General features: G+C 42.5%; 1 protein-coding gene across 6 annotated transcripts in view; it reads left to right on the top strand.

Moving 5' to 3' along the window:
- Positions 1–27797, top strand: part of dpp6a (dipeptidyl-peptidase 6a) — a 352637-nt gene that overhangs the window by 232265 nt on the left and 92575 nt on the right. For all 6 annotated transcript variants that reach the window (XM_052483753.1, XM_052483752.1, XM_052483756.1 and 3 more), the window contains one exon: positions 22800–22914. In XM_052483753.1, the coding sequence (XP_052339713.1) occupies positions 22800–22914 (115 nt within the window). The remainder of the gene's footprint in view (positions 1–22799; positions 22915–27797) is intronic.

The raw sequence follows: 27797 nt of genomic DNA, 5'->3' as shown, positions 1-27797 counted from the left end.
GGCAGTTAACCCACTGTTCCTAGGCTGTCATTGAAAATAAGAATTTGTTCTTAACTGACTTGCCTGGTTAAATAAAGGTTAAAAAAAATAAAAATGACAGCTGTGAGTCTTTCTGGGTAAAGCTCTAAGAGCTTTTCACACCTGGATTGTACAATATTAGCACATTATTTTATTTGTTATTCTTCAAACCCTGTCATGTTGGTTGTTGATCATTGCTACACAGCCATTTTCAAGTCTTGCCATAGATTTTCATGCCAATTTAAGTCAAAACTGTAACTAGGCCACTCAGGAACATTCAATATCGTTATCGTAAGCCCCTCCAGTGAATATTTGACCTTGTGTTTTAGGTTAAATCATGTTAAACACTATTATTGCACACAGTGAGTCCATGCAATTTATTATGTGACTTGTGAAGAATCTTTTATATTTGTGTACTTTTTACCCACTTTTTCGTGATATCCAATTGGTAGTTACAGTCTTGTCCCATCGCTGCAACTCCCGTGCGGACTTGAAAGAGGTAAAAATTGAGAGAGATGCGTCCTCCGAAACACGACCCTGCCAAGCACTGCTTCTTGACACTGCTCGCTTTAACCCAGAAGCCAGCTGCACCAATGTGATGGAGGAAACAACGTACAGCTGGCGTCCGAAGTCGGTTGGCAGGCACCTGCCCGCCACATGGAGTCACTGGAGCGCGATGGGACATGAAATCCCGGCCGGCTAAACCCTCCCCTAACCCGGACGACGCTAGGCAAATTGTGCACCGCCTCATGGGTCTCTCGGTCACGGCCGACTTTGACAAAGATTGTGATCGAACCCAGGGCTGTAGTGACCCCTCAGGCACGGGAAGCCCGTTAAGCACATTTTTACTCCTAAACTTATTTAGGCTTGCCATAACAAAGGGGTTGAAGACCCAAGACATTTCAGAATTTTATTTCTAATTAAATTTGTAAAAAATTTAAAAACATCATTCCAATTTGACATTATGAGTTATTGTGTGTAGGCCAGTGACAAAAAATCTCACTTTAATCCATTTTAAATTCAGGCTGTAACACAATTTTGAATAAATCAAGGGGTGTAAATACTTTCTGAAGGCACTGTATGTTTATATATTCAATAGAAAACTATGGGATTTCAAAGTTAGGCCACATCCATCTTGGCCAAATAATACATTACAGGAGCCTTGGTTATTACATTTAAAAATGTATTCATATTGAAAAATATAAACATGAATATTGAAAATATACATTTAAAATATATATATTTTTAAACAAAATATACTCTATGTGCATATCAAAGTTCCAGAGTGGGATCTCTGCTACTTTTGGAGTTATGATCCAATTTGAAGGATTTCCAACAGAGTGAATGTGAAAATGGATTCAATTTGCAATGATACAAGTAAAAGGAGGGCTGTGATTGGTTACATTGCCGACTATGCATCTTTCTCTGCATAAAAGGGGTAATTACTTTAAAATTAGCAGAGAGTATATTATGTTCAACAATATATTGAAAAATGTGCCTAATCAAAAATTGTATATTTTCAATATTCATAAATTAATATAAGAAAATGGTTGTTTAAATACAAATACTACTCATATTACAGAGCAAGCAGTAAAGCTTCATATAATGCCAATGTTTGTAGCACCTACAAATGAAACATTATGGAGTCTTAAATGAGACCTGGTTAAAGCCAAAATGTCACAAATGTTCCAACTTCAATTCATTATCTTTCAATAATGCTTTAAGACACAAATGTCAAGTACATATTAACAGTCCTTCCTCCAAAAGACTGGATTACATTTTTATGAAAATCCCCAGAATCATGTTATTTTTTTGTTGCAATTTGTGTTTCCGATTGTGGCACACCACATAACCACTTCCATCAAAGAATTCAGAATATGATCACATACAGTGCATTCGGAAAGTCTGCTTGCTCTGTAATATGAGTAGGATTTGTATTTAAACAACAATTTTCTTATATTAATTTATGAATATTGAAAATATACCATTTTTGATTAGGCACATTTTGTTACATTACAGCCTTACTGTATTTTAAAATGGATTAAATAACACATTTTCCTCATCAATCACACACAATACCCCATAATGACAAAGTATAAACAGGTTTTTAGGAATGTTTGCACATTTATTAAAAATTAAAAACAGAAAACCTTGTATCCGTAAGCATTCCGACCCTTTGCTATGAGACTTGAAATCGAGCTCAGTTGCATCCTGTTCCCATTGATCATCCTTGAGATGTTTCTACAACTTGATTGGAGTCCACCTGTGGTAAATTCAATTGATTGGACCTGATTTGTAAAGGCACACACCTGTCTATATAAGGTTCCACTGTTCACAGTGCATGTCAGAGTAAAAACCAAGCCATGAGGTTGAAAGAATTGTCTGTAGAGCTCCGAGGCAGGATTGTGTTGAGGCACAAATCTGAGGAAGGGTACCATAAAATGTCTGCATCACTGAAGGTCCCCAAGAGCACAGTGGCCTCCATCATTCTTAAATGGAATAAGTTTGGAACCACCAAGACTCTTCCTAGAGCTGTCCGTCTAGTCAAACTGAGCTATTGGGGGAGAAGAGCCTTGGTCAGGGAGGTGACCAAGAACCCGATGGTCACTCTGACAGAGCTCCAGAGTTTATCTGTGGACATGGAAGAACCTTCCAGAAGGACAACCATTTCTGCAGCACTCCCCCAATCAGGCATTTATGGTAGTGGCCAGACGGAAGCCACTACTCAGTAAAAGGCACATGACAACCAACTTGGTATTTGCAAAATAAAACACCTAAAGGACTCTGACCATGAGAAAAAAGATTCTCTGGTCTAAGGAAACCAAGATTGATCTCTTTGGTCTAAATGCCAAGCGTCACGTCTGGAGGAAACCTGGCACCATCCCTACGGTGAAACATGGTGGTGGCAGCATCAATCAATGCTTTTCAGAGGCAGAAACTGGGAGACTAGTCAGGAAGGAAAGATGAACAGAGCAAAGTACATAGTGATCATTGATGAAAACCTGCTCCAGAGCTCTCAGAGAACCTCAGACTGGGGCGAAGGTTCACCTTCCAACAGGACAACAACCGTAAGCACACAGCCAAGACAACGCAGGAATGGCTTCGGGACAAGTCTCTGAATGTCCTTGAGTTGCCCAGCCAGAGCCGGTCGAACATCTCTGCAGAGACCTGAATATAGCTGTGCATCGACACTCCCCCTCCAACCTGACAGAGTTTGAGAGAATCTGCTTAGAAGAATGGGAGAAAGTCCCCAAATACAGGTGTGCCAAGCTTTTAATGTCATACCCAAGAAGACTCGCGGCTGTAATCACTGCTAAAGGTGCTTCAACAAGTACCTAGTAATGAATCTGAATACTATATTTCAGTTTTTCAAAATACCAGTTTTCTTTGTCATTATAGGGTATGGTGTGTAGATGGATGAGGGAAAAAAACGATTTAATACATTTTAGAGTAAGTCTGTGGATAAAGGGAATGGGTCTAAATACTGTCCTAATACACTGTATATCTCAATTCCACCTAAAGGTAGCAGAGATATTAGACTATTGGGTTTATATTTACTGCATATTTAAAGTAGCATATTCCCAATTTTGTCCAATTTTCTTTTCTCATTTGTTGGTCTTGTGTTGATATATCCTGGAAAGATATTGATGAGACGGGAAATGGAGATGAGCTTCTGTTCTATTACAGCCTTGCGGAAGACTTGTTTTATTTTTTCTGGATCTCTACCATCCTGGACACACTGATGGAGTGTGATGAAACAAAATGAAACTGTAGACACATTGATGATCCATCTTGCATGACTGATCTTAGTGTTCTAGATTTTTTTCAAGAAATATTTGAAGCGTTGCACTCCCAACGAACAACAGAAGAACACAGATATCTATTCATCCATTATACATGAGTTCTTTCACACAAGTTTTTAATCAGTATAGACGTGGCGTCTACCTCATGTGCACCAAGCAGATGAACGTCACAGAAGATTTTGCCATGTATATCAATACCATTCAACCACTGTTTCCATGGTGATGTGCGCAAGGAACTCTCTGAGCTGTAGTATTGATGTCGAGCATGATTATTATATACTGCTAAACATTTAGCTGCCCCTAAACTATTGAAAACTTGTGGTGTCCCACATCAGAGTTGCCATTGGTTGAAATCTGTTTTATCACCCCACCCCGCCACATGCTTCAGAAGTTTCATTTCCATCCTTTGCCAACTGTTCAGCTTCTGGTTTTAGGATGGACAACTTTTATGAGCATCCAGCATAGGCCTATCCCATGATAGGGGATGTATAACTCCATTCTCCTGTAACTAACTTTGGCAGGTGTCAGAGAACAGCACACACTGTTTCTTTTCATATAGATTTGATTTACTCTGAACCCAACAGCAAGAGATCCGTTTGCTGTCACACCCTCCGAGGCTCTCTATAATGGATTGGAAATGAATCACTCGCAAATCAAACAATCCAAGCAAAATGAGGCAGAGGATTCTGGGCACAAAGCTTTACATTTCCTGACCAGTAAAACTGAACGTTCTGAGAACGGAAGTTAACATTTTGCCTGTTCTCGGAATGTACATTTTTAGGTTGCAGGGAGGTTCTGTGAACCTTTTCCTATGGTTCTCTGAACGTTTTCCTGGTAGGTTTTGATAACGTTCTGAGAACAGAAAAAGTTGGATTATTTTAAGGCAATTAAATAACGTTCTGAGAACATGTTTCAATAAGAACTTTAATAACACTGCTATCTTATGTGAATGGATTTAAATGCCAAGCACAGGTAGGACACATGGAAATTAATTTACTTCGGCATTAATCATGCAAAAACTTCTTTATTGTGGCACATCATCAGTGAGACTTGAACTTGTGATCTTCTGTTCCCATTCAATGGAATTAGTCCACTGCACCACCAGCAAGGACATACATAGCATGCCATGTTTTTTTAACTCATACAAAGCTGTTCATTTTAGTCTATTCAAACAGACATTTCAAAGGAAACGAGCACTCATTAAGATCAGGTGTGGCAAATTAGTGTGCACAGCCAACACACCTGAACACACTTAACAAGATAGGGGATAGAGAAAGTTTTGTTGACGCAGAGATAGGAATGCATATGTTTTTAAATAACATTCTGAAACGTTTTTTGAACATTACTAATGTTTTCTTTTGTTTTTTTTTATGGAAAGTTTTCTTTATGTTCTGAGAGCATGACTTTATATAGTACTGTCAAAAAACCTGCAGAAAACATTATGATGAAGCACTGAAATTCCTACGGAAGAACATTGTTTCTTAACATTATCTGAACATTCTGAGAACATGACATTAAATAGAACCATGAGAAAACCTGTAGGAAATGTTAGGCTGAAGTACTGAAATTCCCACAGTAGAATGTTGTTTCTTAATGTTCTCTGAACTATTTTAGAACATTCCCACTGTCAAACCAGTTGGAGAATGTTCCTAGAACATTATCAAAAATGTAATTAAATGTAGCCATGTTTGAACTTTTAGGAAATGTTATGTTAAAGTAATGAAATGTCAACAATCTTTTGTCAAGTTCCTTAAATGTGCAAAGAATGTTCCAAAGCCAAGCAACTATCCTGTACCATTACCAGAATGTTGTAGGAAGGTTGTATGTAAAATAACCATCGGAGAACCACGCTCTCACCAAGCTCTAAGAAATATATGGTGCTCAGTAGAGAACGACGAATATGGATTCTTTAGGGCCGTTGCCATACCGATTTTTGGTGGTCAAGGAGGCGGATGGCCGATATTTTAGGCCGATATTCAATATCATTAAATCAGAAAATGTTGGTGAAAAAGAGAGCCATATTTTAAAATCAAACAATACATGTGACTTTGTTTTTACCAATGTAACTGCAGTGGCTTGCAAAAGTATTCACCCCCCTTGGCATTTTCCTATTTCGTCGCCTTACAACCTGGAATTAAAATAGATTTTGGGGGGTTTGTTTCAATTGATTTAAAAAATATGCCTACCACTTTGAAGATGCAAAATATTTTTAATTGTGAAACAAACAAGAAATAAAACAGAAAACTTGGGCGTGCATAACTATTCACCCCCCCCAAAGTCAGTATTTGTTGAGCCACCTTTTGCAGCAATTACAGCTGCAAGTCTCTTGGGGTATGTCTCTATAAGCTTGGCACATCTATCCACTGGGATTGTTGCCCATTCTTCAAGGCAAAACTGCTCCAGCTCCTTCAAGTTAAACATCTTGAGTGTTGCTTTAGCAGTATGCTTAGGGTCATTGTCTTGCTGAAAGGTGAACCTCTGTCCCAGTCTCAAATCTCTGGAAGACTGAAACAGGTTTCCCTCAAGAATTTCCCTGTATTTAGCGCCATCCATCATTTCTTCAATTCTGACCAGTTTCCCAGTCCCTGCCGATGAAAAACATCCCCACAGCATGATGCTGCCACCAACATGCTTCACTGTGGGGAGGGTGTTCTCGGGTGATGAGAGGTGTTGTGTTTGTGCCAGACATAGCATTTACCTTGATGGCCAAAAAGTTAAATTTTAGTCTCATCTGACCAGAGTACTTTCTTACATATGTTTGGGGAGTCTCCCACATGCCTTTTGGCGAACACCAAACATGTTTGCTTATTTTTTTCTGAACACTCTTCTGTAAAGCCCAGCTATGTGGAGTGTACGGCTTAAAGTGATCCTATGGACAGATACCCCAATCTCAGCTGTTGTCACGTCCTGATCTTAGTTCCTTTTTCATGTCTCTATTTTAGTTCAGGTCATGGCGTGAGTTGGGGTGGACATTCTATGTTTTGTTCTGTGTGTTATATTTCTAGGTGTTTGGCCTGGTATGGTTCCCAATCAGAGGCAGCTGTCAATCGTTGTCTCTGATTGAGAACCATACTTAGGCAGCCTGTTTTCCCACTATGGGTTGTGGGTAGTTATTTTCTGTTTAGTGTGTTTTTCTCCTGACGGAGCTGTTTCGCTTGTTCTTTAGTTGCTTGTTTGATAGTGTTCAGTTTTACCATTAAAATGATGAACACTTACCACGCTGCACCTTGGTTCTCACCTTCTTCCACCAACGGTCGTTACAGCTGTTGAGCTTTGCCGCTCCTTCAGGGTTATCTTTTGTCTCTTTGTTGCCTCTCTGATTAATGCCCTCCTTGCCTGGTCCTTGAGTTTTGGTGGGCGGCCCTCTTGACAGGTTTGTTGTGGTGCCATTTCCTTTCCATTTTTTAAATAATGGATTTAATGGTGCTCCGTGGGATGTTCAAAGTTTCTGATAGTTTTTATAACCCAACCCTGAACTGTACTTCTCCACAACTTTGTCTCTGACCTGTTTGGAGAGCTCCTTGGTCTTCATAGTACCGCTTGTTTCGTGGTGCCCCTTGCTTAGTGGTGTTACAGACTCTCGGACCTTTCAGAACAGGTGTATATATACTGAGATCATGTGACACTTAGATTGCACATAGGTGGACTTTATTTAGCTAATTATGTGACTTCTGAAGGTAATTGGTTGCACCAGATCTTATTTAGGGGCTTCATAGCAAAGGGGGTGAATACATATGCAGGCACCACTTTTTCGTTTTGTTTTTTTACATTTTTGAAACACAAATTCTTTTTCATTTCACTTCACCAATTTGGACTATTTTGTGTATGTCCATTACATGAAATCCAAATAAAAATCCATTAAAATTTAAATACAGGTTGTAATGCAACAAAATAGGAAAAATGCCAAGGGGGGTGAATACTTTTGCAAGGCACTGTACATGACAACATAATGGTAATTCTTAGTAATTATTTGAATGGTCAGTCTCTTGATAAACTGGGTAAATTAAGATGGCATAGGCCTACTCACAATACAGGTGAATGCATATTCAATAGGAGTGTGTGCATGCAACGAGTTACTGCGCTTGTTTTGGCTGATCAGTGGAGTCTATGGTGCTACAGATGACAATCTGTTTGCCTTCCATGTGGAACTTATATTAGCTTACTGATCAACAACATTTACTTAGAAGCATCACTCCAGCATGTCAAGCCTGTATGGAAGATCATATAGGCACCACTGTTAGTTAGAGAATCTAAAATAACATCTATTCATTGCAAAAGGGTCCAACGTAACATCATGACTTGATAGTAGATGCTTATGAAACTAGCATTTTCCAGGATCGGGATTTTTTGGTTTGTTTTCAGATGTCAGGACTAGAGGAAAACCGATTATGATTTCTCCACGCCGATACCAATACCGATTATTGGAGGACCAAAAAAAGCTGATAGTGATTAATCGGACAATTTTTATATATATATATTTGTAATAATGACAATTACAACAATACCTAATGAACAATGAACACTTATTTTAACATAAAGATTTTATTTATGTACTATATTTAGCCTCAAATAAATAATGAAACATGTTCAATTTGGTTTAAATCATGCAAAAACAGTGTTGGAGAAGAAAGTAAAAGGGCATTATGTGCCATGTAAGAAAGCTAACGTTTAAGTTCCTTGCTCAGAACATGAGAACATATGAAAGATGGTGGTTCCTTTTAACATGAGTCTTCAATATTCCCAGTTAAGAAGTTTTAGGTTGTAGTTATTATAGGAATTATGACACGTTGGCTATTTTTCTCTATACCATTTGTATTTCATATACCTTTGACTATTGGATGTTCTTACAGGCACTTTAGTATTGCCAGCCTAATCTCGGGCATTCATAGGCTTGAAGTCATAAAATGCATCCAGCATTGCTAAGAGCTGCTGGCAAACGCAGTAAAGTGCTGTTTGAATGAATGCTTACGAGCCTGCTGCTGCCTACCACCGCTCAGTCAGACTGCTCTATCAAATATCAAATCATAGACTTAGTTATAATAAACACACAGAAATACCAGCCTTTGGTCATTATTGTGGTCAAATCCGAAACTATCATTTTGAAAACAAAACGTTTATTCTTTCAGTTAAATACGGAACCTTTCCGTATTTGATCAAATGGGTGGCAACGCCAAGTTTAAATATTGCTGTTACATTGCACAACCTTCAATGTTATGTCAAAATCATGTAAAATTCTGGAAAGTTAATTACTGTCTTTGTTAGGAAGAAATGGTCTTCACACAGTTCGCAACGAGCCAGGCGCCGCAAACTGTTGCATACACCCTGAATCTGCTTGCACTGAACGCTAGGGGAGAAGTGACACAATTTCACTAGTTAATATTGCCTGCTAACATGCATTTCGTTTTACTAAATATGCAGGTTTAAAAAATATATACTTCTGTGTTTTGATTTTAAGAAAGGCATTGATGTTTTGCTTTTGTGCGATTGTGCTTTTTTCGCAAATGTGCTTTTGTTAAATCATCACCCGTTTTGCGAAGTTGACGTAGGCTGTGATTCGATGATAAATTAACATGCACCGCTTTGATTATATGCAACGCAGGACAAGCTAGTTAACCTAGTAATATCATCAACCATGTGTAGTTAACTAGTGATTATGTGACGAATGATTGTTTTTAGAAGATACGTTTAATGCTAGCTAGCAACTCACCTTGGCTCCTTGCAGCCAACAGGTGGTCAGCCTGCCATGCAGTCTCCTCATGGATTGCAATCTAATCGGCCATAATCTGCGTCCAAAAAGTCAGAATCCCGATTGTTATGAAAACTTTAAATTGGCCCTAATTAATCGGCCATGCCGAATAATCGTCTGCCCTCTCGATTATAGACAATTGGCATGTTCAGCTATCTGTCAAGAAATTGTCGGGTTGTAACTTGATCCTACTGCTACGATTGGATAGAGCGAGATTGTAACTCCGCTCCCTTTCACATCTCCTCACATCTCTCTCCGTCGCTCATATCACGTGGTGCTGTTTACTGCTATTATGAGAACTAGCTCAATGGCGATGACATTTACTAACAAGGAGAGCGAGCGTAGGGAAAAAAATGAAACGTCAATGCACATCTAAATGATTCAAATTTGCCCATGGTTTGAGAAGTGAGAATGCACACATGTGTGCTGATCTACAGCTTTTTTGGTTCATAAACATGCTGGAAGATTCTTAGGTAGCTAAACCTTTATGTAGGCATTTTAAAACACTTTCTTATTGCCAAAATAATGTAATCTGACTATCAATTGTCAATTTACAGATAAGATTGCAGCTGGTGAGATCAGCACACCAGTAAATAGCTAACGTTACACCGCAAGTCAGATGGCTCGTTGACGAAAATGGTGCATGTTTAAAATGATAACCAGCTAACGTTAGCTAGCTACATTGGCTATTAGCTCCTATCTGATATCTTAGCACTATTTTTGTCTAGCCAGCTATCCTAATATAGCTAGCTAGCTAACTAACACCACAGACGAAAGCGTTAACTTTGTGACCTGTTAGCAAAGATTAAGATAATTATCTGCTAAAATACATTGTTTATTGCATGCATTTCTGGGCAAGTCGACACAAGCCTTATTATTAGTGTATTGACTAAACTACTATTTGCAACAGGAGTTTGATTTTGGTCACTGTGTCAATTCATCCATTTCTCAATACTGCAGCTTTCTGCATGAGAATGAGCTAGCTTGCTACTTGCTATTGCTGATTTTACCCAGTTAAACATTCCTCTGCAATATGCAGTGCTCGTGGCTCAGCCGGTGAGTGGCGGCTGGCATAGCAGCAGCTTTGCTATGTAGAGGGATTATCGTCAAAGCCGATAGAGAAAGGCCAATAGCCAAAAGACTAGAAAAGGACAATATTGTCACAATATATCGGCTTGTTCTCAGAATGTTATGTGCTAGCTGCGCAGGTCTGAGAAAGCTGAAATGGGAAGAAAACAATGCGTCTGTTTTTGAGGATAAGTTCCCTTGCCTGAACTGTGAAACACAAGGATGCAGGGGGACTGCATATTGCACCTCTCCTCTTGCTCAGGCACTGCAAAACCTGAATATTGATATGGACAAACTGCTGTGTGGCGATAAGGTCTACACAGAAAGCACTGTTCTTTGTATTGATATTACACTGCCAATGGTACTGACACTTATCACTGCACCGCTCTGCTTTGCCAAATGTAAATACTACCTTTCATCGGCCATAACATTAATCATCGCCGATACCAAAAGATGTCATATCTTCCCTTTTCACTACTACACTTCACTATTAACCTGTTGTACACTGTTAATGCTACTTTCTCTCTCCTCTAACTTTATGTACCTCACTTGTTATTTGGTCACTAACTTTGTTTACTGGCTCTTACATGACTGCAGATACTTTTATTTTTTTGTCACTTTGCCCAGCTGCTACCAGCAATATCACGCAACATTAAATTAGGCCTGATTCAGAGCTTATGCCAATGTAAGGACCGACGCCGGAGATGAGAAGCAGGTACGGGGAGTCAACATTTAATCAGGAAACAGACAAAGACCAAGACAAGAACAGCGCCAGCACACAGGTACAAAATGCCAAACAATTAATGCTGAAGCAGGGAACAGAGCTGGGAACCAGACAGATATAGGGGAGGTAATGACAGAGATGATTGAGTCCAGGTGAGTCCAATAATCACTGATGCGCGTGACAGGGTAAGGCAGGTGTGAGTAATAATGGTGTCAGTGGTGCGTAATGCTCGGGAACCTGGCGCCTTCGAGCGCCATGGAGGGGGAGTGGGAGCAGGCGTGATAGCTAAGCTACAGTAGCAGGAGTGGTTGTAGTAGCTAACTCCAAACTGCTGCAGGCCCTGCCACTGACGTAATTACTACTGGCTTCATGGAACCACTCGTCCACTGCCATTATTCCCAATGATACTGTTTCAAATTAAGACACACTTGCTGTATACCTACCCTTGAAGATATTGTTAGGCTGAGGAAGTCCTTGATTAACGTAACCAACATTTGTAAAGTTAATAACCCTGGTAGATATTATGGAGGGTGTACTTTAGGTTTGCCACAGTTTTGGCAAAATATTTTGATGATGAACAGCAGATGACCTGGGTTTGCTTACCCGATTGGTTACACTCTAAATTTGAAGCATACTGTCAATCTTGTGCTAGTGTTTTATTTGTTTGGGATTTTGGGTTCCTCTGATGGTGCAAAGGATCTTGGATAGCTTCTAGCGCTTGATCTCTCTCTCTCTCTCTCTCTCTCTCTCTCTCTCTCTCTCTCTCTCTCTCTCTCTCTCTCTCTCTCTCTCTCTCTCTCTCTCTCCTTTGACATACTGTGTAATCCCAATAATATCTATTCGTACAATGTCTCTCTCAATAGGGTTCCTGTAGTCCTCTCCCTCCTACAGCTTCTCCATGCCCACCAGCCACCTACATAACAGCTATTTCCATGCATTATTTGAGCGTTCATTATGAGTTACCTCTTTATTCCATCGGAGGATTGAAATGGGCTTTAGGATGATTTGGTATTCTAATCACACAGGAGAGAGCACACACCCGCACAAACACACACACATCACTCCTAGGTAGGGTTGCAAAATTCTGCTAACTTTCTACAAATGTGCTTGTTTTCTAAAAATCCTGGTTAAAGGATTTCTGGGGGGGGGGGGCGCAATGTCCTTACCCACCCAGGAGAGGGAGTGAGGCTGAGGCAGACCCCCAGAAGTCATAGCACCAACCCAACTTAATATTCTATGAAAATATATATATTTTTTCCATGACAAGTGCAAAGCTCCCCAGATTTAAGATATGCTTCAGTTTGAGAGCTAACCACTCACTGCTGATGTACAGTTGAAGTCGGATGTTTACATACACTTAGGTTGGAGTCATTAAAACTCGCTTTTCAACCACTCCACAAATTTCTTGTTAACAAACTATAGTTTTGGCAGGTTGGTTAGGATATCTACTTTGTGCATGACACAAGTAATATTCCCAACAATTGTTTACAGACAGATTATTTCACTTATAATTCACTGTATCACAATTCCAGTGGGTCAGAAGTTTACATACACTAAGTTGACTGTGCCTTGAAACAGCTTGGAAAATTCCAGAAAATTATGTCATGGCTTTAGAAGTTTCTGATAGGCTAATTGGCATCATTTGAGTCAATTGGAGGTGTACCTGTGGATGTATTTCAAGGCCTACCTTCAAACTCAGTGCCGCTTTGCTTGACATCATGGGAAAATCAAGAAATCAGCCAAGACCCCAGAAAAAAAATTCTGGTTCATCCTTGGGAGCAATTTCCAAACACCTGAAGGTACCACGTTCATCTGTACAAACAATAGTACGCAAGTATAAACACCATGGGACCACGCAGCCATCAAACCGCTCAGGAAGGAGACGCGTTCTGTCTCCTAGAGATGAATGTACTTTGGTGAGAAAAGTGCAAATCAATCCTCATCCACCTCTGGCCTGCTCACCTCCCTACCACTGAGGAAGTACAGTTCCCGCTCAGCCCAGTCAAAACTGTTCGCTGCTCTGGCCCCCCAATGGTGGAACAAACTCCCTCACGACGCCAGGACAGCGGAGTCAATCACCACCTTCCGGAGACACCTGAAACCCCACCTCTTTATGGAATACCTAGGATAGGATAAGTAATCCTTCTCACCCCCCTAAAAGATTTAGATGCACTATTGTAAAGTGGCTGTTCCACTGGATGTCATAAGGTGAATGCACCAATTTGTAAGTCGCTCTGGATAAGAGCGTCTGCTAAATGACTTAAATGTAAATGTAAATGTTGTGAAGATGCTGGAGGAAACAGGCACAAAAATATCTATATCCACAGTATAACGAGTCCTATATCGACATAACCTGAGCAAGGAAGAAGTCACTGCTCCAAAACGGCCATAAAAAAGCCAGACTACGTTTTGCAACTGTACATGGGGGAAAAGATTGTACTTTTTGGAGAAATGTCCTCTGGTCTGATGAAACAAAAATAGAACTGTTTGGCCATAATGACCATCGTTATGTTTGGAGGAAAAAGTGGGATGATTGCAAGCCGAAGAACACCATCCCAACCGTGAAGCACGGGTGTGGCAGCATCATGTTGTGGGGGTGCTTTGCTGCAGGAGGGACTGGTGCACTTCACAAAATAGATGGCTTCATGAGGTAGGAAAATTACGTGGATCTATTGAAGCAACATCTCAAGACATCAGTCAGGAACTTAAAGCTTGGTCGCAAATGGGTCTTCCAAATGGACAATGACCTCAAGCATACTTCCAAAGTTGTGGCAAAATGGCTTACGTACAACAAAGTCAAGGTATTGGAGTGGCCATCACAAGTCCTGACCTCAATCCCATAGAAAATGTGTGGGCAGAACGGAAAAAGGCCTACAAGCATGACTCAGTTACACCAGCTCTGTCAAGAAGAATGGGCCAAAATTCACCCAACTTATTGTGGGAAGCTTGTGGAAGGCTACCTGAAACATTTAACCCAAGTAAAAACATTTAAAGGCAATGCTACCAAGTACTAATTGAGTGTATGTAAACTTCTGACCCACTGGGAATGTGATAAAAGAAATAAAAACTGAAAGAAATAATTCTCTCTGCTATTATTCTGACATTTCAAATTCTTAAAATAAAGTGGTGATCCTAACTGACCTAAAACAGGGAATTTTTACTAGGAATAAATGTCAGGAATTGTGAAAAACTGAGTTTAAATGTATTTGGCTGAGGTGTATGTAAACTTCCGACTTCAACTGTATATCAATCACCCCAGTATCCTTTTTTAAACTTCTAAAGAAGTTAGTTGCCGTTGTATATGGTCTGCATTCAGGTCTCAATTCAATACACTGCTTTGTTTGCTCCCTCTTCATGTCCTTGCATTGATTTCTTCACAGCATTTAAATGTTTGTTTACATAACCTTCTGTCAAGAACATAGTCGACTTGACTTGTCTCTTCTCTACTCAACACAGTCACCTCCGTCACCTCTAATCACCTCCTCATTAACCCAGTGCAGATGGACTCCCAGATAATTGTGCTAATCATTATCATAATTGCAGATATCAGAGGAACGATCAGGAAGGTTTGCCGCCATGCTGCGGGAGCTCACAAGGTCTTGGGCACTCATAGTGTTATTGCCTTATGTTGTGTAACGACCCTGGGTTTATAAGCACGGAAATCGACGAGTTGCACAAGCATGCTTTTGCGGCGGACCTTGGGCTCGAAGGTCGAGGGTTCGAGACCTGCTCCCTGCCTGTTTCATTACATTGGTGTCGGAAGTGATCGGACTTTCTAGAGACTGAGAAATTTGCTGAACTGTCTCAAGAGTCCCAGGAGTTTGTGAGATTTGTGAAAAGATTAGGTAACCAGTAAATGAAAAAGGGGACACTGTGTATTGATCACTAAGGGAGGGTTCCAGAGGCCCTGTTGGAAATGGCTGGTCAGGGCTTAATACTCTTTGTGTTGCCTGCACCCACCTAATGAGACACATCTATGGATCGTCACATTCAGAGAAATCGAAGCCAAAGGCTCCATTTATCAGCCTTGAAGGGGACCACTATCTTTTGCAAGTTTATTTCTGTTCGTCCTTAATGGCAAATCATTTCAGACAGCGCCTGTTGAAATCAGATATAGCATTATAGATATTCTACATATAAGAATCTTTCCATACTGGAAATGGCAGAATTATAGTGCATTTGGAAAGTACTCCTTGACTTTTTCCACATTTTGTTACGTTACAGCCTTATACTAACATGGATTTTTTTAAATCCCTCATCAATCTACACACAATACCCCATATTGACAAGGCAAAAATGTTTTTTTTTAATATTTTTTATTAGCAAAGTTTTTTTTTTTAAATGGAAAAAAAAATGAAACATAACATTTACATAAGTATTCAAACCCTTTACTCTGTACTTTGTTGATGCACTTTTGGCAGTGATTACAACCTTGAGTCTTCTTGCGTATGACGCTACAAGCTTGGCACACCTGTATTTGGGTGGTTTGAGAATCCTTTGGTTGCCTTTTGGCAAACTCCAAGCGCGCTGTCATGTGCTTTTTACTAAGAAGTGGCTTCCATCAGGCCACTCTACCATAAAGGCCTGATTGGTGGAGTGCTGATGGTTGTCCTTCTGGAAGGTTCTCCCATCTCCAGAGAGGAACTCTGGAGCTCTGTCAGAGTGAGCATCGGTTCTTGGTCACCTCCCTGACCAAGGCCCTTCTCCCCCGATTGCTCAGTTTGTGCCGGTGGCCAGCTCTAGGAAGAGTCTTGGTGGATCCAAACTTCATCCATTTAAGAATGATGGAGGCCACTGTGTTCTTGGGGACCTTGAATGCTGTAGAAATCTTTTGCCTCGACACAATCCTGTCTCAGAACTCTATGGACAATTCCTTTAACCTCATGGCTTGGTTTTTGCTCTGACATGCACTGTCAACTGTGAGACCTTATATAGACAGGTGTGTACCTTTCCAAATCATGTCCAATCAATTGAATTTACCACAGGTGGACTCCAATCAAGTTGTAGAAACATCTCAAGGATGATCAATGGGAACAGGATGCAACTGAGCTCAATTTCAAGTCTCATAGCAAAGGGTCGGAATGCTTACGGATACAAGGTTTTCTGTTTTAAAAAATGTGAAAACATTCCTAAAAACCTGTTTTTGCTTTGTCATTATGGGGTATTGTGTGTAGATAGATAAAGAAAATGTGTTATTTAATCCATTTTAAAATACAGTAAGGCTGTAACGTAACAAAATGCAGAAATGTCAAGGGGTCTGAAGACTTTTCGAGTGCACTGTATGTGATCATATTCTGAATTCTTTGATGGAAGTGGTTATGTGGTGTGCCACAATCGGAAATACAAATTGCAACAAAAAAAGAACATGATTCTGGGGATTTTCATAAAAATGTAATCCAGAGCAAGGACTGTTAGTATGTAGCTCCATTTTGAGTCTCATAGTAAGGGGTCTGAATACATTGTGTAAATAAGGTATTTCTGTTTTCTTTTTTATACATTTGCACAAAAAATAAATTCAAACCTGTGTTTTCTTTGTCATTATGGGGTTTTGTGTGTAGATTGATGAGGATTTTTATTTATTTAATACATTATAGAATAAGGCTGTAACGTAACAAAATGTGGGGGAAAGGAAGGGGTCTAAATACATTTCGAATGCACTGTTTAGTTGTAAGCCTTTCTTAAGAAACATTTTATTTCATTAGATGATGATCTTATTGAAAATACTTTGATGGTTGACAATAAGAAACAGGAAACCATTCACTTTGAGCAAATCATTTTCATGTGGGTTATTTATGCATACGCTGACTCTCTAAATAGAGCTTTGGATGTGTTACACCATTTCCTTTGCTATTTCTGTTTTGAACTTCAGTATGTCTGTTCTGTAGCATAAAATACAACCATTTAGGGGCTAAAGGTTCAGGGTAATGTTTCTACTCATGGGAGCCCTCTGATGAAGTCCACATGCTAACCGATGAACAGGAGAATGAAGGGATCGAGCAAATGGACTGAAAATGGGATTTTTCTCCAGGAGGTGACTGAAAGGCAGGCTCAAAACGACTGCTATTTTGTCCAATTCCAGCCTTAGAATGAATGTGGGATCTTATTTTCCAACTAAATGGAAAATTGCCACCAAATTGCATGCTCTTTGAGATGGACGACACAGCTTATCTTCACAAAATCATTTTCTGGTCCTTCCCAGGCTGTTCACAGGGTTTTGCTAAGTATTTACGACCTGCTTCGCAGATACCTTTGAACATCGTTTTCAGACACACAGGAGTGCAACAGGAATAAATTGTGCCCCTCCTCTCCCACAGATAGATGGGGAAATAGACTGAGCTAGTGAAGTTATGTCTTTCTTTGATGCTTTGAGATCACAAAGCCCGAGGCGGCGACTGTGAAGTGTGAATTCCATTGAGTGTAAATGACTTTGAATGTATAAAGAAATTGGTGTGTTCGGTTGCATGAACAAATCTGTGACGTGTGACACAAGGACAATAAGACATTGGTGCATTGGTGTATTTTTGGTTTATTGCATTGGTGTATTTTTGGTTTATTGCATTGACTCTGGCATTTGTGTCAAGGAAACACTGTACATTTCCTATTTCTTTGCAAAGGCATTCCAGACACAGTAGTTCTGGTTTGGCCTAGGTAGCGGTTAGGAACTAGGTTACGTAGCTTGTTTTATGTTATTTGACAAGGAGATGAACTGATATTGGTTATTGGCTATAGGCTATCGGCTTTTTTTTTCACCTTTATTTAACCAGGTAGGTTAGTTGAGAACAAGTTCTCATTTGCAACTGCGACCTGGCCAAGATAAAGCATAGCAGTGTGAACAGACAACACAGAGTTTCACATGGAATAAACAATAAACAAGTCAATAACACAGTAGAAAAAAAAGAGAGTCTATATACATTGTGTGCAAAAGGCATGAGGAGGTAGGCGAATAATTACAATTTTGCAGATTAACACTGGAGTGATAAATGATCAGATGGTCATGTACAGGTAGAGATATTGGTGTGCAAAAGAGCAGAAAAGTAAATAAATAAAAACAGTATGGGGATGAGGTAGGTAAAAATGGTTGGGCTATTTACCGATAGACTATGCAGATAGCAGATGTTTGAAGTTGGTGAGGGAGATAAAAGTCTCCAACTTCAGCGATTTTTGCAATTCGTTCCAGTCACAGGCAGCAGAGAACTGGAACGAAAGGCGGCCAAATGAGGTGTTGGGTTTATGGATGATTAGTGAGATACACCTGCTGGAGCGCGTGCTACGGATGGGTGTTGCCATCGTGACCAGTGAACTGAGATAAGGCGGAGCTTTACCTAGCATGGACATGTAGATGACCTGGAGCCAGTGGGTCTGGCGACGAATATGTAGCGAGGGCCAGCCGACTAGAGCATACAGGTCACAGTGGTGGGTGGTATAAGGTGCTTTAGTGACAAAACGGATGGCACTGTGATAAACTGCATCCAGTTTGCTGAGTAGAGTGTTGGAAGCTATTTTGTAGATGACATTGCCAAAGTCGAGGATCGGTAGGATAGTCAGTTTTACTAGGGTAAGTTTGGCGGCGTGAGTGAAGGAGACTTTGTTGCGGAATAGAAAGCCGACTCTAGATTTGATTTTCGATTGGAGATGTTTGATATGAGTATGGAAGGAGAGTTTACAGTCTAGCCAAACACCTAGGTACTTATAGATGTCCACATATTAATTAGCCTAGGCCTACAACATGTCAGTGAAGTCCCTTGATCATAGTTAACTAATGCTGGGATGGTACACTACATGACTAAAAGTATGTGGACACCCCTTCAAATGATTGGATTCAGCTATTTCAATAACACCCGTTACTGACAGGTGTATAAAATAGAGCACACAGCCATGCAATCTCCATAGACAAAGACTGGAAGTAGAGTGGCCGTACTGAAGAGTTCAGTGACTCTCAATGTGGCACCGTCATAGGATGCCACCTTTCCAACAAGTCAGTTTGTCAAATTTCTACCCTGCTAGAGGTGCCACGGTCAATTGTAAGTGATGTTATTGTGAAGTGTAAACATCTAGAAGCAACAACAGCTCAGCCGCGAAATGGTAGGTCACACAAGCTCATTCTGTGAGCTTGTTGCAACCAAGTGCTGTCCTCGGTTGCAACACTCATTACCGAGTTCCAAACTACCTCTGGAAGTAACGTCAGCACAATAACTGTTTGTCAGGAGCTTCATGAAATGGGTTTCCATGACCAAGCAGCCACACACAAGCCTAAGATCACCATGCGCAATGCCAAGTGTCGGCTGGAGGGGTGTAAAGCTCGCTGACATTGGACTCTGGAGAAGTGGAAATGCTTTCTCTGGCGTTATGAATCACACTTCACCATCTGGCAGTCCGACAGACGAATCTGAGTTTGGCGGATGCCAGGAGAACGCTACCTGCCGCAATGCATAGTGCCAACTATAAAGTTTGGTGGAGAAGGAATAATGGTCTGAGGCTGTTTTTCATGGTTGGGGTTAGGCCCTTTAGTTCCAGTGAAGGGACATCTTAACGCTTGAGCATACAATGACATTCTAGTCGATTCTGTGCTTCTAACTTTGTGGGAACAATTTTGGAATGCTGTTCCAGCATGACAATGCCCGTGCACAAAGTAAAGATCCATACAGAAATGGTTTGTTTAGATCGATGTGGAAGAAGTCGACTGCCCAGCACAGAGCCCTGACCTCAACCCCATCAAACACCTTTGGGATGAATTGGAATGCCAACTGCGAGACATGCCAAATCGCCCAACATCAGTGCCTGACCTCACTAATGCTCTTGTGGCAGAATAGAAGCAAGTCCCCACAGCGATGTTCCAACATCTTGTCAAAAGCCTTCCCAGAAGAGTGGAGGCTGTTATAGCAGCAAGTGGGGACCAACTCCATATTAATGTCCATGATTTTGGAAGGAGATGTTCGATGAGCAGGTGTCCACATACATTTCACCATGTTAGAGTATGTATTCCTTTACCTATTTTATTTGATTGGATGTTAATTAGATTGCATGAATGCCATACACATATAAATATGACAAAAAAAACACTCACTACTAATCAGAGATGAACATATGTTTCTTCTTTCAGATAACCTTGCTGATCAATATCTTCAAGCAATTAAAAATGTTACTCTGTTTTGGCTGTTATCGCTTGGCACTGAAACACAATTAAACCTAATGACAGTCACATGTTGACTCAAGCGTGCAAAAGTGATGCGCTTGACAAATATATTTGCAAGTTAAATGAGGTTCTATCAATCAGCAACTTGTGGACAACTTCCACAAGAGAGCATACCCATGGAAACATTATACTAGGGGATCTACTCCACGCAGCAGTCATGATCATGATTAAAAACATCAATAAATGTCCTTGCAGCGTCAGAGCATCGTAGCCCCACTAGCATTTTGTATATTGATGTGTTTGGTTAGTCAGCTGTGACTTCCCGCTGGCTGTTTACAATACAATGTGTGTGTGTGTGTGTGTGTGTGTGTGTGTGTGTGTGTGTGTGTGTGTGTGTGTGTGTGTGTGTGTGTGTGTGTGTGTGTGTGTGTGTGTGTGTGTGTGTGTGTGTGTGTGTGTGTGTGTGTGTGTTACAATTGTGTGTTACAATTGAGTGCTACTGTGTAGGTGTTACAATGAGTGCAGGTCTATTATATTGGGTATTATGTAAAATCACGAATCTGTTGTGGACACTCCAAAAGAGACTGATGTTTGTCCTCTCATGCTGGCACAAAGTGGCCGATGTTATTGTTTAAAAGAGCCTCACTGAGCCTCAGTTGTTTGTTCTCCCTGCATGACACTCACCCAACCAAACATATTGGACTATATAGCTCATGATTATTGTTATTTTGCAGGATTGCCAGGCAAATGATTCACTAGTAGGCTACACCATTTGTATGAACTTGTTGATAAGGGATGTGTCTGGCTCTGTTTGTGGGGTTGTTTACGTCACAGCCCACTAACTCTCCTCCCGCCTGCTGTGACCAGCCCTCGGCAGTGACCCCTGTGAAAGCACCCCCGTTTCGCCGGAGCACCGCCAGGGATTGTGGGAAAACAGGTTGTTGGTTTTAATGAGGGTGTGTACTGGGCGGTGTGGTAAAAAGCCCCTGCTGCTCTTATCTAATGATGTCTGCCGCTCCATTCAATTGAGCAAAAGAGGTCACTAGAAGGCTTACCTCTTATTATTATTATTTTATTTAGACCAGACCACTCTATTCCATTAGAGCGTGTGTGTGTGTGGTTTGTAGTTTCTCTTAATTAAGACCTTAGCCAAAGGTACTAGCTACATACCATCTTCTCAGGTCTTTTTGCCCACCCCCACTGTAAACAAATGTAAAAGTTATTAATCCAGCTATTTTGATGTTTTAGGCTTTCAATATCCTTTTCAAATAATTACTCCTAGCTTGGATGTTGTGTTTGTTGGAGCTGAACTGTAGAAATGTCCAACTTTCTTTCATCTTTGAGTGCGATTTTTGACAGGTGTGGTTGATGTAGGCCTTGTTGTTGTTGTTGTTGCTGCTGTTCTAAAGTAAAATAGGGGGTTCTTATATGTGAGGTGTGAAATGGAAATGGGTTTTTGACTCCCCCTGAGACACCCTCAGAGAGTGGGGACTCGTTGTGGCTGCTGCTGCTGCAGCATAAGTCTACTGGTGAAATACATTTCTTCACCAAATCCTCAATAATATGGGTTGTATAGTCTTTTGTGACAAAAAGGAAAAGGTTGAAAACCCTCTTCTCATTCAACTCACTCCATACCCTGCAGAGACCATTTATCAAATTCGATATTGATTACTTTTCTATTTAATTTTGCACTTAAAACAATATTAAACCTACTGTGTAACTTTACTTGTTTCAATGTTTCAAGTTTTCTCCTAAAACACAACTAATTTGAAATCATTTTTCTAGCAAAAAGCCTCTTGGCGCCATTCCCCCACCAAAGTCACCAATGATCCAAAAGCTCAATTTTTATCTGTCACATTCATTTGCCAGTGATGGCTGCTGACTCCTTGCCTCATTAATAATCCCCCCCTCCTCCACTCCTCCTCCTGCCTTTTGCTTGTGGCAATTCTCCTTGAGAATTCATGTTGTTGTTTCTGTAGTTCACACTCGTCCTTGACAGACCCATCAATTTGAGTTCTCTACCTTTCTTTCCTACTCCTTCCATTTATTTTATTCATTCTTCCATTGTTCTCTCTCACTTTCTGTCATTTTCTTCCCCCCTACTCTTTATACTAGCAGACAGTATCACTCCATTATCTCTCTCCCTTACCCCTTACCCACGTCTCGTTTATTTTTCCCATTCCTTCTTTTACTCTCCATCTTACGACTACAACCTTTCTCTTGTTCACTCTCCTCTCCTATTTTTCTCTCTCCTTTCTTTCTCTGTCTCTGACCATGTGTTTCTCTCTGTCTGTTTTGTGTTTCCAGGAGCTGGTGGGGAGTAACCCTCCTCAGAGGAACTGGAAGGGTATTGCGATCGCCCTGCTTGTCATTCTGGTCATCTGCTCCCTGATCGTCACCTCGGTCATCCTGCTGACACCAGGTACATGGAGAGGAGAGAGGAGTGGAGGGGAATGGAGAGGATAATAGAGAGGGGAATGGAGAGGAGATGAGAATGGAGAGGAGATGAGAATGGAGAGGAGATGGGAATGGAGAGGAGATGGGAATGGAGAGGAGATGGGAATGGAGAGGAGAGGAGATGGGAATGGAGAGGAGAGGAGATGGGAATGGAGAGGAGAGGAGATGGGAATGGAGAGGAGATGGGAATGGAGAGGAGAGGAGAATGGAGAGGATATTGGAATGGAGAGGAGATGGGAATGGAGAGGAGATGGGAATGGAGAGGAGATGGGAATGGAGAGGAGAGGAGATGAGAATGGAGAGGAGATGAGAATGGAGAGGAGATGGGAATGGAGAGGAGATGGGAATGGAGAGGAGATGGGAATGGAGAGGAGATGGGAATGGAGAGGAGATGAGATGGGAATGGAGAGGAGAGGAGATGAGAATGGAGAGGAGATGGGAATGGAGAGGAGATGGGAATGGAGAGGAGATGGGAATGGAGAGGAGAGGAGATGGGAATGGAGAGGAGATGAGAATGGAGAGGAGAGGAGATGGGAATGGAGAGGAGATGAGAATGGAGAGGAGATGAGATGGGAATGGAGAGGAGAATGGAGAGGAGATGGGAATGGAGAGGGGAATGGAGAGGAGAGGAGATGGGAATGGAGAGGAGAGGAGATGGGAATGGAGAGGAGAGGAGATGGGAATGGAGAGGAGATGAGAATGGAGAGGAGAATGGAGAGGGGAATGGAGAGGAGATGGGAATGGAGAGGAGAGGAGATGGGAATGGAGAGGAGAGGAGATGGGAATGGAGAGGAGAGGAGAATGGAGAGGAGATGAGAATGGAGAGGAGAATGGAGAGAATATGGGAATGGAGAGGAGATGGGAATGGAGAGGAGAGAGGAGTGGAGGGGAATGGAGAGGAGATGGGAATGGAGAGGAGATGGGAATGGAGAGGAGAGGAGATGGGAATGGAGAGGAGATGAGAATGGAGAGGATATGGGAATGGAGAGGAGATGGGAATGGGAATGGAGAGGAGAAGAGGAGATGAGAATGGAGAGGAGATGAGAATGGAGAGGAGAGGAGATGGGAATGGAGAGGAGATGGGAATGGAGAGGAGAGGAGATGGGAATGGAGAGGAGATGGAGATGGGAATGGAGAGGAGATGGGAATGGAGAGGAGAGGAGAATGGAGAGGAGATGGGAATGGAGAGGAGATGGGAATGGAGAGGAGATGGGAATGGAGAGGAGATGGGAATGGAGAGGAGATGAGATGGGAATGGAGAGGAGAGGAGATGAGAATGGAGAGGAGATGAGAATGGAGAGGAGATGGGAATGGAGAGGAGAGGAGATGGGAATGGAGAGGAGATGAGAATGGAGAGGAGAGGAGATGGGAATGGAGAGGAGATGAGAATGGAGAGGAGATGAGATGGGAATGGAGAGGAGATGGGAATGGAGAGGAGAATGGAGAGGGGAATGGAGAGGAGATGGGAATGGAGAGGAGAATGGAGAGGAGATGGGAATGGAGAGGAGAGGAGATGGGAATGGAGAGGAGAGGAGATGGGAATGGAGAGGAGAGGAGAATGGAGAGGAGAATGGAGAGGGGAATGGAGAGGAGATGGGAATGGAGAGGAGAGGAGATGGGAATGGAGAGGAGATGGGAATGGAGAGGAGAGGAGATGAGAATGGAGAGGAGAATGGAGAGAATATGGGAATGGAGAGGAGATGGGAATGGAGAGGAGAGAGGAGTGGAGGGGAATGGAGAGGGGAATGGAGAGGAGATGGGAATGGAGAGGAGAGGAGATGGGAATGGAGAGGAGATGAGAATGGAGATATGGGAATGGAGAGGAGATGGGAATGGAGAGGAGAATGGAGAGGATATGGGAATGGAGAGGAGATGAGAATGGAGAGGAGATGGGAATGGAGAGGAGAGGAGATGAGAATGGAGAGGAGATGAGAATGGAGAGGAGATGGGAATGGAGAGGAGATGGGAATGGAGAGGAGATGGGAATGGAGAGGAGATGGGAATGGAGAGGAGAATGGAGAGGATATGGGAATGGAGAGGAGATGAGAATGGAGAGGAGATGGGAATGGAGAGGAGATGGGAATGGAGAGGAGATGGGAATGGAGAGGAGAGGAGATGAGAATGGAGAGGAGATGAGAATGGAGAGGAGATGGGAATGGAGAGGAGATGGGAATGGAGAGGAGATGAGAATGGAGAGGAGAGGAGATGGGAATGGAGAGGAGATGAGAATGGAGAGGAGATGAGATGGGAATGGAGAGGAGAATGGAGAGGGGAATGGAGAGGAGATGGGAATGGAGAGGAGAATGGAGAGGGGAATGGAGAGGAGATGGGAATGGAGAGGAGAGGAGATGGGAATGGAGAGGAGAGGAGATGGGAATGGAGAGGAGAGGAGAATGGAGAGGAGATGAGAATGGAGAGGGGAATGGAGAGGAGATGGGAATGGAGAGGAGATGGGAATGGAGAGGAGAGGAGAATGGAGAGGAGATGGGAATGGAGAGGAGAGGAGATGGGAATGGAGAGGAGATGAGAATGGAGAGGAGAGGAGATGGGAATGGAGAGGAGATGAGAATGGAGAGGAGATGAGATGGGAATGGAGAGGAGATGGGAATGGAGAGGAGAATGGAGAGGGGAATGGAGAGGAGATGGGAATGGAGAGGAGAATGGAGAGAGGAGATGGGAATGGAGAGGAGATGGGAATGGAGAGGAGAGGAGATGGGAATGGAGAGGAGAGGAGAATGGAGAGGAGAATGGAGAGGGGAATGGAGAGGAGATGGGAATGGAGAGGAGAGGAGATGGGAATGGAGAGGAGATGGGAATGGAGAGGAGAGATGAGAATGGAGAGGAGAATGGAGAGAATATGGGAATGGAGAGGAGATGGGAATGGAGAGGAGAGAGGAGTGGAGGGAATGGAGAGGGAATGGAGAGGAGATGGGAATGGAGAGGAGATGGGAATGGAGAGGAGATGAGAATGGAGAGGAGAGGAGATGGGAATGGAGAGGAGAGGAGAATGGAGAGGAGATGAGATGGGAATGGAGAGGAGATGGGAATGGAGAGGAGAATGGAGAGGGGAATGGAGAGGAGATGGGAATGGAGAGGAGAATGGAGAGGAGATGGGAATGGAGAGGAGAGGAGATGGGAATGGAGAGGAGAGGAGATGGGAATGGAGAGGAGAGGAGAATGGAGAGGAGAATGGAGAGGGGAATGGAGAGGAGATGGGAATGGAGAGGAGAGGAGATGGGAATGGAGAGGAGATGGGAATGGAGAGGAGAGGAGATGAGAATGGAGAGGAGAATGGAGAGAATATGGGAGTGGAGAGGAGATGGGAATGGAGAGGAGAGAGGAGAGGGGAATGGAGAGGGAATGGAGAGGAGATGGGAATGGAGAGGAGAGGAGATGGGAATGGAGAGGAGATGAGAATGGAGAGGATATGGGAATGGAGAGGAGATGGGAATGGAGAGGAGAATGGAGAGGATATGGGAATGGAGAGGAGATGAGAATGGAGAGGAGATGGGAATGGAGAGGAGAGGAGATGAGAATGGAGAGGAGATGAGAATGGAGAGGAGATGGGAATGGAGAGGAGATGGGAATGGAGAGGAGATGGGAATGGAGAGGAGATGGGAATGGAGAGGAGAATGGAGAGGATATGGGAATGGAGAGGAGATGAGAATGGAGAGGAGATGGGAATGGAGAGGAGATGGGAATGGAGAGGAGATGGGAATGGAGAGGAGAGGAGATGAGAATGGAGAGGAGATGGGAATGGAGAGGAGATGGGAATGGAGAGGAGATGAGAATGGAGGGAGAGGAGATGGGAATGGAGAGGAGATGAGAATGGAGAGGAGATGAGATGGGAATGGAGAGGAGAATGGAGAGGGGAATGGAGAGGAGATGGGAATGGAGAGGAGAATGGAGAGGGGAATGGAGAGGAGATGGGAATGGAGAGGAGAGGAGATGGGAATGGAGAGGAGAGGAGATGGGAATGGAGAATGGAGAGGAGATGAGAATGGAGAGGGGAATGGAGAGGAGATGGGAATGGAGAGGAGAGGAGATGGGAATGGAGAGGAGAGGAGAATGGAGAGGAGATGAGAATGGAGAGGAGAATGGAGAGGGGAATATGGGAATGGAGAGGAGATGGGAATGGAGAGGAGAGAGGAGTGGAGGGGAATGGAGAGGGGAATGGAGAGGAGATGGGAATGGAGAGGAGAGGAGATGGGAATGGAGAGGAGATGAGAATGGAGAGGAGATGAGAATGGAGAGGAGAATGGAGAGGATATGGGAATGGAGAGGAGATGGGAATGGAGAGGAGAGGAGATGGGAATGGAGAGGAGATGAGAATGGAGAGGAGAATGGAGAGGGGAATGGAGAGGAGATGGGAATGGAGAGGAGAGGAGATGGGAATGGAGAGGAGAGGAGAATGGAGAGGAGATGAGAATGGAGAGGAGAATGGAGAGGGGAATATGGGAATGGAGAGGAGATGGGAATGGAGAGGAGAGAGGAGTGGAGGGGAATGGAGAGGGGAATGGAGAGGAGATGGGAATGGAGAGGAGAGGAGATGGGAATGGAGAGGAGATGGGAATGGAGAGGAGATGAGAATGGAGAGGAGAATGGAGAGGATATGGGAATGGAGAGGAGATGGGAATGGAGAGGAGAGGAGATGGGAATGGAGAGGAGATGAGAATGGAGAGGAGATGGGAATGGAGAGGAGATGGGAATGGAGAGGAGAGGAGATGGGAATGGAGAGGAGATGGGAATGGAGAGGAGATGAGATGGGAATGGAGAGGAGAATGGAGTGGAATGGAAAGGAAAGGAGAATGGAGAGGAGAATGGAATGGAATGGAGAGGAGAGGGGAT

This window comes from Oncorhynchus keta, chromosome 28, assembly GCF_023373465.1.
Source record: "Oncorhynchus keta strain PuntledgeMale-10-30-2019 chromosome 28, Oket_V2, whole genome shotgun sequence".
Lineage (NCBI taxonomy): Eukaryota > Metazoa > Chordata > Actinopteri > Salmoniformes > Salmonidae > Oncorhynchus > Oncorhynchus keta.
The sequence above is the reverse complement of the archived record's forward strand: the minus strand, read 5'-3'. Positions and strand labels throughout refer to the sequence as shown.